We start from the raw sequence: 12,440 nt of genomic DNA, 5'->3' as shown, positions 1-12,440 counted from the left end.
CTGCCTTGCTCGGGCCCCCAGCGCAGAGGACCAAGGGCAAGGGACCCAGAGGTGGGCCCACCGGCCCCTCCTGTTACCCCTGGCTGGTGTCCTGCTCAGAAGAGAAATCCTGAGTAGCTAGAAGCGCTTCCAGCCTTGAAGCCCAGGTCCCTAGGCAGCACCCAAGGCCCCGAGTCAGGACTGCGACCCAGAGGCTCTGCGCACCCTGAGAACCGGGGCGCTCCAGGCTGCAGCAGCCGACAGGCCCTCGGGGTGGCGGTCCGGCGCTCGGGGCTTCAGCCCCAGCAGCTTGGCAAATCACCCGAGCCGTGTTGGACTTCTGAGCAGGGCAGACCAGGCCGTCGCAGCCCCCGAGCCCCGCGGGACGGCTGCTGGGCAGCATCCCCGGAGCCCCTGCACCAGCCAGGCCCACGCACCCCAGCTCTGCCTCTATAGGACCTTTCTTATCTCTCCACCCTCCTCAGCTCTGCCTCCCTCTCCCGCCATCTCTATCCTGGAGAATCATCTAAAACTTGAGCTGCCACCTCTACTCGGCCACTTCCCCCACCTCTGTGTTACCACCTGAAGAGGGCAAGAGAAGCCTTTTACCCGCCTACACCACCAGGAGGGCGTGGCAAGGGTGTCTGCACCAATCACAGCAGCCCTCCATGCAAATGAAGAGCGGTGGCTGCACCAATCACAGTCTTCTGCTGGATCTTCCCCCCCCAGGGGAAGTGCGCCCCCTCTGGCCGGGGTGGCAATGGCGGCAGGGTCCTCCAGGCGGCCTGCGGTGGGTGGTGCTGGAAAGGGCAGAGCAGAGCCGCGGCTGGGACGGTGCCTTCCCGAGCCGGAGCTCTGCTCGGCAGCGAGCAGCTGTGGTTGCCGCGCAGCCTCCTCGGGGTCTCCGGAGGTTCGGGGAGGCCGGGCTGCGGTGAGGCGTCCACCGCGGGGCGCCGGGCCTCAGTCCTCCGCTGGAGGCAGCAGGAAAGGTCTAACTGCTGTCAGTGAGGGCACAAATCGCTGCCTTCACCTCACAGCTCAGCTTCTTTAAAGGAGAAATGAGCACTAAGTAGGGTGTCTACGACAACAGCTTCCATGAATAGTCACAGGGATTGGAGGTATTCCACTGCGCTCCCTGCCCCGTGCCCAGGGAGAAGCCAGCCCAGCCCTGCCAGCCGCGGGTGCGCCTGCTTCTCGCACCATGCCGCAGCTGGCAGAGCCCAGCTCGCTGGGTGGAGACCAGGTCGGGGCCCCTCTCCGGTGAGGGTCCACCCCCTGGAATTTGCTTCCACCCGAGGCCAAGGAGCACTGTCTCTGGCCACCGGAACAGAACGGAGTGGACACCTCCCGGGGTCTTTTGATTGCCTTAAGTGCTGGGGGCCCAACGCCTGCTCTGGGGAGCCCAGGAGCCCAGGCAGCAGCCCCTGTACAAACTCCTGGGTTCCCACCGCCCCTTAGGCTTGGGACGCAGGTCCACCTGCAGCCTCGGCATCCTGCCCAAATCCCAGCTCACACGGGTCCTGTACGGCTCCCAGGAGCAGAGGGGCTCAGGCGTGACCTCTGAGCACCAGGCCTGCTGTGGCCTCATCTCAGACGCAGCTGCGGGCACCAGGCAGGCACTCAGGACTTACAGAAGACCATGGAGGAGAGGAGCAAGGGACAGTGAGAGTAGAGTCCAGGCTTGGAACATAAAGGAAGGATTGGGGTCTGGTGTGGTGGTTGAGTGTCAGTGAGCCACCATCACCAACAACAAAAGGATAAGCGCAGCCAGCTAGGCCCCAGCCCAGAAGTGAGTCATTTGGGGCCCTACAAGTACACAGGGCTGTGGGTTTGAACCAGCACTTAGCAGCGAGTGTGTGATGTAAGGTATTGCTCTGAGCTCTTTTTTTTAACTGCTCTTGGAAAATGTGGCCACCAAACCCTGCCAGTGCCCCCTACCTGCTGTATGAGGTTGAGAGTCGCCTAACCCCCTACACCCAGTCCTCTGTGAGGTGGGGTAACCCTAAACCTCACAGTGTGGTGATTAAATAACCCACAGGATGTTTGTAACAGTCTGGAGCTCAATGATATCAGTAATTCATTTTATAGTTACTGCCTGATGAAACTAATTTTATCTCACAATTTCTTCCTAGTACACAGCTATGTTTTGAAAGATGTATTTTGCTGGACACCAGTGGCTCACGCCTGTAACCCTAATGATTACAGCTAATCAGGAGGAGCTAGTTCAAAGCCCAGACAGTAAAGTCCATGAGACTCCTATCTCCAATGAAACACCAAAAAAGTCAGAAGTGGAGCTGTGGCTCAAGTAGTAGAGCTCTAGCCTTGAACAAAACAGCTCAAGGACAGTATTAGCACAAAAAAATGATTTTTAAAAATGTATTTGAGGGAAAATACTAAGCAAATCATAGTCATCTGCCTGTAAGACCGCCTGACTGGCCGCAGCAGTTCTCTCGCGGTGGGGGCAGGGCCGGGGCTGCCCCCAGCATGGCCCGGGACTGCCATCCGCATCCTCTGGCTACCCCAACTCTCCCCAGACCCGCGTTCCTGAGCCAGCTCAGTCCCTTACTTTTCTGTGTCTTGGCCTTCTAGGCTGCCACTTGGTGACCAGAATTGCAAACAGCATTTCAGCCCAGTTTCTTCCACTGATAGCCCTGGAGACAGAGTCCCTGGAGACCCACCAGGAAAGTCTGGGGGTTGGGGTAGGATGTGTGATGCCTAACTATAGCCCAGAGCCTCAGTAGCTAGTTGAGATGATTCTCTACCCTCTTGCAGGGACTCACATCCATTTGTTTGCCAGCTGACCCAACCCCTGCTTTGCATGGAGCTCGCAGCTCCAGAAGCTCCAGGAGGGCAAACAAGGCTGACTCCATCCTTGCCCCAGGGGCTGAGGTTCTAGCTGAGGCAAAGGCAACAGGAGTCAAAGCTATATAGCATGTCATGTCACCATGGAGGGAGAGAGTGTGTTCAAGGGATGGGGGGCGCTGCAGGATGGAGGAGGCCGCTGCTCTCTGGGGAACACACGGTTCGGGCCCAGGAGCTGCCACGGCAAAGGCCTGAGGGCACGGACGTGACTAGTGGTATTGCTGAGTCGCATTGTGCTCTCAGCTCTGTGGGTCAGGACCTGAGGAGGACGGTGGCTGCAGGCTTCTCGCCTGGGGCTCGGTGAGGAAGCTGGCGTGGGAAGCGCGCATGCCCACACGCAGACAGCTCACCGCCGCTGCGGGAGGCCGCTGTCCTCGGAGCCTCAGGCGCAGGCCTCGGGGGTGGGCTGTGTGGCCATATCGGACTGGCCTGGGGCCGCCTTGTGTTGGTTCCCAGAATCGCTCTGGAGATGTGCCCAAGACCGCGGGGACATGTTTTCCAACCACACCCAGGAGACCTGGGGTGGATGAGAGGGAAGGGGTAAGAGACGGACAGGAAGCCCAGCCCCCCAGAACTTGCCTGTGGCTAGATCTCTCTCTCCACAGGAAGTTGGCCGTGAGGCCAGCTGAGTGGGGGACCTTTGGCCTCTGTGAGAGCCCCTGCAATGTGGGCTTGTTTGCTAATTAAACAATTTGTTTGAGGACAACTAGATTCATGTAAGAATCATACAGAGAAAGCCCATATACACTTTGTCTAGTTTCCCCAATAGGGACATGTTAGAAAACTGTAATACAGCGTCACAGTTGATATAAATATTGCCTATAAATCTTCTGAACAATATTACATTTTTTACTTGGTTGTAAACAGTTCTTAATTAGGAAAGTTCAGTCAAACACAATGGTTCATGCCTATAACATAGCTACTAAGGGTTCAGAGATCAGGAAGATCCATGGTTCAAGACCAGCCTAGGGAAAAAGAACCCCATCTCCAACAATAACAGCTTGGCAAGGTGGCATTGCATGTACCTGTCAGCTCGGTTATGCAGGAAGCATAAATAAGAGGATGGTGATCCAGGCTGGCCTAGTCGTAAACATGAGACCCCGTTCAAGACATGCAAGCAAAGAGGGTTGTGATGCGGCTGGAGTGCCTAGCTTGTACACAAGGTCCTCAGTTCAAACTCCAACACTGCCAAGAAAAAGGAACTAGGAGAACTTACAAAACAGTTTTCTGGTTTCTGATGGATCAAATTATGGCTCTTTGAGGAGCTGTCTGTCAGGGGGAGAGGGAAGGGACCCGGAAGGGGAGTCCTCCTCTTGAGGAGGCCTGGGGAGAACCCCCATTAAGCAGGGACCACAGGCTGCCCCTCCCCCACAGGGGAGGAGACAGGCCAGCACCGGCCCCACCCCCAGGGGCCCGGTCCTTGAACTCAGGGAGCCTGGTGTTTATCCACCGAGCCCTGGCCCAGGGCTGCTTCTGCAGCAGGCGGGGCAGGCCGGACGGTTCTCCAGGCCTCTCAGCCCAGCCTCTCCATGGAAGAGCAGGCTCTTTGGAACAGCAACGTCTGGGGCTGGCTGCTAGAGAGTCCTTAGGCGGAGGAGGAGGTCGGTCAGAGGGCTGCAGAAGGACTTCACGCCTCTGTCTGCCCCCAGCTGGGCTAAGCGCGAGGAGGAGGCGCTGTCAGCTGTGCCCCAGAGCCCGGCAGCTGGAGGAGCAGCGGAAATGCCGGCTGCCCTTCCAAGCAGCGCCCCTCTGGGTACCGCAGCCCCCAGTGTGAGAGGAGACGTTGCTCTTATACACACACACACACACACACACACAGCTGTGGCCTGCACTTCTGCCCTCCTCGGATTCCATTAATCTGCTAATGAACAGCTCAGCACCCAGGATACCATTTCACTTACACTTACAGAATTGTTAGAAAGAAGATAGGTGGCAGTCAAAGGCCAGGGCAGGGGTGAGGGGTGGGAAGGGGTGAGGGGTGGGAAAGGGTGAGGCCACCTCCTGGAACGAGGCCCCGACCCTCCCGCCCCACAGAGCCCACCCCTGCCGAGGGCTTGTGAAGTGGGCTGATGGGAAGGGGTGAGACCCCCCAGCACCTCGGGGCTGATGGGAAGGGGTGAGACCCCCCAGCACCTCGGGGCTGATGGGAAGGGGGAGCCCCCCCGACACTGCACTGGGAAGGACGAGCACTTCACCTTCCGGCCCAGGCCCTGTGCGGGGTCACTGCCCCTGCACCCGCCACTGGCTGCCCCCTTCCCCCCCCCACCTGCGGCTGGATGGGCAAAGGCCGCCGGGCTGGCCAGGAGCTGAGCAGCACAGGCTGGGGCGGCTGCCGGGGCCCTGGGATTCCTGGCGGGAGTGAGACGGGCTTGGCCTGGGTCTGCGAGGAGGGCTCCCCGCAGGCCCCCGCCAGCACGCCACCCTCACGGTCAGGGAAGAGGCCTTCACAGGACACTGGCTAGGGGAGAGGTCCTGCCTGTTCAGGGCCACCGGGACACACGTTCCAGTCCTGCCGCTTGGTGTAACCCCCCCCCTCGAGACTGCCAGAGCGAACCCCGGCCTCAGAGCCCACCTGCCCCCCATGCCCAATCCCAAAGAGGAAGTCCCTCAAGGCCACCCCATTTGAAAGGCACAGGAGGCCCATGCAGCCATCTCCCCAGCCCGGGCTGCCCTTCCCCAGGTCAGGACACCTGGCTGCCAGCCATCCAGGGCGGGAAGACCCGCCCTGTGCCAGTCCTGGGCCCAATAAGGGGCTGGGGGAGGGGCTGGGGTGGGCCCCGCTGGCCCCACCCTGCTGGCTGCCAGCGCCCCCGCACCGCTGGTCTCTGCCTCCGAGTCTACAGAGAGAGATGTCCAGCCTCCAAGAGCTGTGCTCCGGCCTGCCCCTGCACCCCCTCCCTGAGAACCGGGGCCGCCGGCCTGGGGTGCCCCACGCCCCAGTCAGGACCCCCGGGCTCAGCCCTGAGGAGGAACAGGTAATGCATCTGTCCTGGTCTTCCCCAGCTCTTGGGGTGGTCTGGGTGGGCAGCCTCCTTCCCGCGCCCCCTGCCTCCAGGAACTCAGAGCAGGGGCGCCCATGTCCATGCCGTGCCAGGCCTGGTCATCCTTAGGGGCCAGCCAGGGCGGCCCTGGGGTTTGGAGCTGTGGTCCCCATGGACAGCTGAAGACATGGGATCAAGGTCACCGGCACGTACCTAGTGGCACTGTGGGAGGAGCAGGCGGGGTGTGAAGTGGCTGCCACCTAGACGGGTAAATGTGCACTTGGCCTGGCCCCAGACCCTGTGGCCAGACTTCCTAGCCAATACAAACTGCTCAGAGTCTCTCGAACGTTCCCTTCTGTGCTCTTTATCTACCTGTTGCCATGCCTTTCCACAAATAAGGAAATTACCTTGTAAAGATGAAGAATGAGCCGGGTGCCATGCCTGTCATCCTAGCGACTCGGGAGGCTGAGATCTGAGGATCATGGTTCAAAGCCACCCCAGGCAGGAAAGTCTGTGAGACTCTCATCTCCAATGAACCACCAGAAAACAGGAAGTGGCACTGTGGCTCAAGTGGTAGAGTGCTCGCCTTGAGCTGAAGAGCTGAAGGACAGCACCCAGGCCCAGAGTTCAGGCCCCACAACCAACAACAACAAAGATGAAAACTAACGTGCACCGCACATTTCGGTGATGGTTGAGAGACTCCCTGGAGAGCAGGGATGCGGGCAGAGCCAGGTTGGAGCAGGTGGTCATTGTGAGAGGCGGCATGCCTCACGCTCCTCTAAGTGTGATCTCACTGCGACTGAGCCTCCCGGGCGCCTGGGCCCACCCTGCAGAGGGGAAAGGGAGTGGAGGCAGAGCCTGTGAGTGCACGAAGCAAGCTCTGGACAGCCGCCTACTTCCCCAGCTCTCCTGTCTTCAGAGCCAGAAATTCAGCATCTTCACGCTGACGCAGCCCCACGCTGGACTGGGCCTAGCACCTCATGTCTCTCCGACTCCCTGCTGCCTTCCTCTTAACAAGGACCTCTCCAGGACAAAGGGGACTTGGGCCCACTGCATGATCCAGGAGAAAAGGGCTGGAGATGCTTCCTGCATCCCCTCCATGAAGCCCCCTGGGGGGGGCCAGCCTCCGGGTTCCAGAGCCTCGGGTGGGCACTGTTGTGACTCCCAGCGGGGTGGCGGATGTTGCCCCAGGCCGTATCACTTCCCAAGCTGGGCACCAGGCAGGTGCAAAGTGCGTGCCACACTCCCTACCCACCGTCCTAAGCGTGTGCATCTCCCCTGCCCAACCTGCCACGGCCCTGAAGCCCCCGTGCCATCCAGTCCTTCCTTGGGGACAAGCAGCTTGTTCCCTGGGCAGGCTTGGGCCGATGATGAGCCAGAAGAGAGAGGAGCTGGCCGGCCCCCGTGGAAGGAGGCGGCAGGGATGAAGGAAGGCCCCCGCAGAGGGGTGGTGCGGGGCGCGGGCTGATGAGAGCCAGGAGGTCTCTGTGCACACCGACAGATTTCAGACCCGTCATGGGGGCTGTCAGGCCCTGCATGGCGCCTGGGCCGCTGCCTCTCACCGCCCTCCCCCCCCCGCCCCCCCCAGCTGGCGCTGCGGAACGCCCTGCGCTACTTCCCCCCCGGCGCCCAGGAGCTGCTGGCCCCCGAGTTCGCCCAGGAGCTGCGCCTGTACGGGCACATCTACATGTACCGGCTCTGCCCCAGCATGGAGCTGAAGTGAGTCGGGGCTGCGGGGGTCACAGCCAGGGCCACACGGGACGGGAGGTCATGGTGGGTGAGGGAGGGGCTGGGTGGCCTCCGTGTGCTGGGGGGCTGGAGCTGCCTGCACCCCTGTCCTGACCAGGAGATGGGGACCTGTCAGCTGAGCCACCCTGGCCGGCCCCTCATCCTGGGCAACTGGGGAGCCAACTGCGTACAAAACCCTGTTGGGAAGCGGGGCCTTGCCCATGGCGGGAGGCCGGGCAGCGGGGTGGGAGGGGTGGCGTCTCAGCCCGGCACAGCAGCCTCCACGGGACGTGGCGGGCTGGCCTCGCCCGGGAATGCCAGTCCACGGCTCTGCGGAGGCCGGAGCCTGCACTGGGGTGTCCCGGGAGCTGGGTGCTGCCTCCAGCCTCAGAAGCTGGGTCCCGCCGGACCGGTCCCCCAGAGCTGGCCACGCCCCTCGCGCTCCTCAGTACCTGCCCTCTGAGCACCTCTGGTGCCCAGCAGTGTTGGATGAGTGAATGGAGGAACGTAGCACACGCTCTGCCTGGGGCAGAGGCGTCAGCTCCTGGGACTTTCTCCTCGGGTCCTTGATGAGACGGGAGGAGGTTGGATAGGGTGGGTTGGGGGAACTCAGATCACCTAGCACAGAGGGGCGGCCCTGGGGGATGGACCCCACGGGGCACGCCTCACACTCACGCATGCGCACCCCCAGGCGGGGCCCCGAGGGAGGGCTGTGTGCCGGCTCTCACAGACTCCAGGCAGGAAGGAGCGGGTGCCTCACTTGCTCACGCCTGGTGCCGGCCCTCCTCTGGCTCTTGCAGGGCCTACCCCCTCGACCAGTACCCCTGCCGGACCAAGGCCGCGGCTGCCATCATGCACATGATCATGAACAACTTGGACCCTGCCGTGGCCCAGGTAACAGCACTCCCCAGTCTCAATGCCAGGGCTATAAATGCATATGTAACCCCAATTTACAAGAGCCAAAAGAAAGAACAAAAAGAAACAGTTACTGTGCTTCATTTATCCCAATAGGTCCCAAGCCTTCTGTTGTTTTAACACTTAATAAAGTATCGCTGGCGAAGCGTGTTATATTCCTTTCATACTAAGTCTCTGAAATTGCAGTGTCTTTTACATAGGAGCAACGCTCCAAGGCCCCCCATGGCCCAAGACTGCCATATTGGATGCCATGGATCCCACAGCGGCTCCTCCTAGCCCCACTCCTGCCCTAGGCCCCGCCCAGTGCACTGCCCGCCCCCCCCCCCCGCCCGTCTCAGACCCCGCCCCGCCCGTCTCCCCCAGTTTCCACAGGAACTCGTGACCTATGGAGGAAACGGGCAGGTGTTCAGCAACTGGGCTCAGGTACATGCACCTGGGATCCCGCCTCCTCCCCGGCCTGGGAGGCCCGGAGTTCCCCGCTCGGCCCCTGGGGCCTGGAGCTGTTGGGCGCATCTCAGCTATAACTGAAGACTCCCCTCCGGGAGCCCCGAGGGGGAAAGGCGACCCGGAGGGGCCGGGCCACGGGCCCTGGGTGGTCTGGGAGTCCCTGGAGTGCCCCCAACACTTACACGGCCCTGTGCCGTCCCCCCCTGCAGTTCTGGCTCACCATGTCCTACTTGTCGAAGATGACAGAGGAACAAACCCTGGTCATGTACAGTGGACACCCACTGGGCCTCTTCCCCAGCAGCCCTGGCGCCCCGAGGCTGGTCATCACCAACGGCATGGTAGGTGGGGGTGGGGGGGACGCCGCTGGGCGGGGGCTGGGCTGGGGGAGGGGGGAGGAGGGAGGACGCTGTCTCTGGGCCCCCATTGTCTGTTCCTTTCCCAGGTCATTCCCAACTACTCCTCCAGGACAGAATACGAGAAGCTCTTTGCCCTGGGCGTCACCATGTAAGTTTGTAAGCTGCTGCATGCAGCTGGCTAGTGCGGCCTTCCATTGTCGCCACGCCTGCCGCCCTCAGCTCCGCACTCTTACACAGTCCTCCAAAGACAGGCCATTGCAGACACAGCACGACCACGTCTTCCTTACGTGTTCTAGAGGTTTCCTGTAAATGTGTCAGACATGTACACAAAAGAACATAAAATCGGGGTTCTGTACTTCTTCCGAGATTGCATTATGAGCTAGCTCAGACATAGTCACAGGTGAATCCCTGGGTTCTCTTGGGTAGTGGGGCGTTCGTGTGGGTAGCCAGGCCTGGCACCGCTCAGCCCTCACTGTGCTCAGGTACGGGCAGATGACGGCGGGCAGCTACTGCTACATCGGCCCCCAGGGGATCGTCCACGGCACCGTGGTGAGAGAGGGGGCCCCAGAAGTGGGGTGGGCCTGTGAGGTGAGCCTGCGGACTGAACTTGAGCCCTGGGCTCCCCGTCTCAGCTCACAGTGCTGAACGCCGGGCGTCGGTACCTGGGGGTGGAGGACTTGGCTGGCAAGGTCTTCGTCACCTCCGGCCTCGGAGGAATGAGTGGCGCGCAAGCCAAAGCCGCCGTCATTGTGGGCTGCATCGGGGTGATAGCAGAGGTAAGCGGGAGGCCTGGCTCCCTCCCTCCCTCCCTCCCTCCTGGAGTTGCTCACACCCCTCCCTTCCCTTCTCTCAGGGCCTTTCCCACAAAGCCTTGCCCCCCTCACTGGGTAGACCCCAGGCCCTGCCAGCACAGACTTCCGCCTGCTCCGTGCCCCTTGACCTCCCTGCTTTGTGCCCCTTGACCTCCCTGCTCCGTGCCCCTTGACCCCCCTGCTCCGTGCCCCTTGACCTCCCTGCTCAGGGCCCCTTGACCTCCCTGCTCAGGGCCCTTGACCTGGCGTCCACACAACCACGAGTGTCTGCTCATGGACACTGCCCCTCCAGGCCCGGGGTCCGGGTGGGGATAGAGTGTGAACAGCTCAGTCGGGAGCGGAGGCAGGCCAGCGGTGGAGGCCACCCCAGGGCTCTGGCGCTCACGACAATGGTGGGTGACCAGGGAGGAAGGGGAAGGAGAGTAGGAAATGGTGAGCCGTGGCGTCCAGGGACGCTCGTGCTACATCCACACGGGCCTCATCCCACACAGGACTGACTGGGCTGCGGGCAACAGGAAAGACCCACAGAAGATCAGGAAGGGACTGGAGATGAGGCCCGAGTGCTAGAGTGCTCGTCTAGCGAGCACCAGGCCCTGACTCCAACTCCTGTCCTGTAATAATAATGATATTAATGGTGCTCCACATGGCCAGAGAGCCTGCGCTGAGATTTAGCACGGGGTAACACAGCAGCTTCTGTCCACAGCACTTTCTTTTTCTTGTTTCACCAGCAGTGATGTTGGTTCTAAAGCTCAGTACTATCAGGGGCAACGTCTCTAGATTCTCCTCATGGATACAAAACAGCTGCTTAGCTCCAGCAACTCTTCCACATTCAAGTCAGGAAAAATAAGTGAGAAGGGAAGTGTCAGCTAGATTATTTCTGCTGGGAAGTTGTGTCTCAGAAGCCCGTGCTCATTGGTTAGTCGTGGGTCAGACAGAGGTCCTGTCCACGGGGGGGGGGGGGGGGGGAGTCACGGGCAGGTGACTGAAGGTGATTCATCTCCGGGGGCTGAGCGCAGTGTCACCCTGAACGGATGGCCAGGGGTGGCCAGGCGTCCTGCAGCGCCTGCTGGGACTGCCCGCAGTGCGGTGGTCTCTGTGCTCTCCGTGGTGGTGAAATGGGTGACGGGCGGCCTTGTGTCTCACGGCCCCAGGTTGACAAAGCTGCGCTTGTAAAGCGCCACCAGCAGGGCTGGCTGATGGAAGTGACGGACAGCCTGGACCACTGCATTGCCAGGCTCAGGTACAGCGCCGCTCTGCTCGGAGCAGCCGCGCCTGCGCGGAGGGGCAGGGAGTGGGACTGTCCAGGACCTGACACCTGGCTGCAGGCGGGCACACTCCCGAGCCCGCCGAGGCCTTGCGGGGAGAGCTGGCCGCAGGAGGTGGCTTTCTGAGTTCCGTTTCTCACCATTACTGCTGGCGTGCGGGAGGCTGTGGCGTTTGCTTCTTGGGTGGCTCTGGTGGGTTGGGGCCAGTGTCTTGCTGGCCACGGTTTAGGGAAGCGTGTGTGACCTGTTTCCCACTGTGGCCGTGTCCACCTGCTCACCTGTCTGGGAAGGTCGGCCACAGGGGTGTGCCTCCCAGCCCAGGGACCGGCAGCGCACAGCCCCTCTCGGGCTCCTGAGTCTGTTGGTTTGCCAGCGTTGCGCTGCCCGGGCGTGGTGGGGACAGCTGGTGCAGGCGGCTGTGGACACACGTGATGGCCATCTGTTTTGTTCCCGTGTCCTTCTAGGGTAGCAAGAAAAAACAAGGAGGTTCTCAGCCTTGGCTACCATGGCAACGTAGTGGATCTCTGGTAGGTGGTGGTGGGGCTTGGTGGTCTTGGGGACCCCCATGTAGGCAGATTCCCCACGCAGAGTGCCCAGTGCCAGCCCGGACCTCCTAAGACGCAAGCCCCGAGCCTGGTTCTATCCCACTGTGGACGGCTGGCATCCTGCAAGGCCTACCACGCCACACAGGCCCCGTCCACGGGAAAGCGGCCCAAGGGTGGGAAAATGGGTGCCGACCACCAGGAGCCGGCACCCCCTGCTCTCGGTCTGCCCTGCGCTGAGCATCTCGCTGCTGCCCCCAGGGAGCGGCTGGTCCATGAACTGGACACGACCGGGGAGCTGCTGGTGGATCTGGGGTCAGACCAGACGTCCTGTCACAACCCGTTCAATGGCGGCTACTACCCAGTGCAGCTCAGCTTCTCAGAGGCCCAGAGCCTCATGGCGTCCAACCCGGCTGCCTTCAAGCGCCTGGTGCAGGAGAGGTGGGGCGGGCGGTCCCTCGGGGCGGCCACGGGGCCTGGGCTCGGCCTGGGGTGGGCTGCAGGGCCTGGGCTCAGCCTGGCACCTGGTTCTCACAAGGCTGGCTGTGGGGGG

General features: G+C 61.5%; 1 protein-coding gene across 2 annotated transcripts in view; it reads left to right on the top strand.

Annotated features, from left to right (window-relative positions):
• The first annotated feature begins 5,690 nt into the window (after nucleotides 1-5,690).
• Uroc1 (urocanate hydratase 1) overlaps nucleotides 5,691-12,440 on the top strand; it is an 18,009-nt gene continuing 11,259 nt past the window's right edge. The window contains exons 1-11 of one of the 2 annotated variants that reach the window (XM_013032315.1): nucleotides 5,691-5,816; nucleotides 7,411-7,541; nucleotides 8,351-8,444; nucleotides 8,829-8,888; nucleotides 9,122-9,250; nucleotides 9,355-9,416; nucleotides 9,751-9,817; nucleotides 9,901-10,044; nucleotides 11,232-11,320; nucleotides 11,810-11,872; nucleotides 12,149-12,414. In XM_013032315.1, coding sequence (XP_012887769.1) covers nucleotides 5,691-5,816; nucleotides 7,411-7,541; nucleotides 8,351-8,444; nucleotides 8,829-8,888; nucleotides 9,122-9,250; nucleotides 9,355-9,416; nucleotides 9,751-9,817; nucleotides 9,901-10,044; nucleotides 11,232-11,320; nucleotides 11,810-11,872; nucleotides 12,149-12,414 — 1,231 coding nt within the window. Of the gene's footprint in view, nucleotides 5,817-7,410; nucleotides 7,542-8,350; nucleotides 8,445-8,828; nucleotides 8,889-9,121; nucleotides 9,251-9,354; nucleotides 9,417-9,750; nucleotides 9,818-9,900; nucleotides 10,045-11,231; nucleotides 11,321-11,809; nucleotides 11,873-12,148; nucleotides 12,433-12,440 lie in introns of both variants that reach the window. The other variant, XM_013032316.1, reaches the window with a different exon arrangement.

Source organism: Dipodomys ordii, unplaced genomic scaffold (genome assembly GCF_000151885.1).
Source record: "Dipodomys ordii isolate 6190 unplaced genomic scaffold, Dord_2.0 Scaffold153, whole genome shotgun sequence".
NCBI lineage: Eukaryota > Metazoa > Chordata > Mammalia > Rodentia > Heteromyidae > Dipodomys > Dipodomys ordii.
This window is presented reverse-complemented; position numbering and strand designations above follow the sequence as displayed.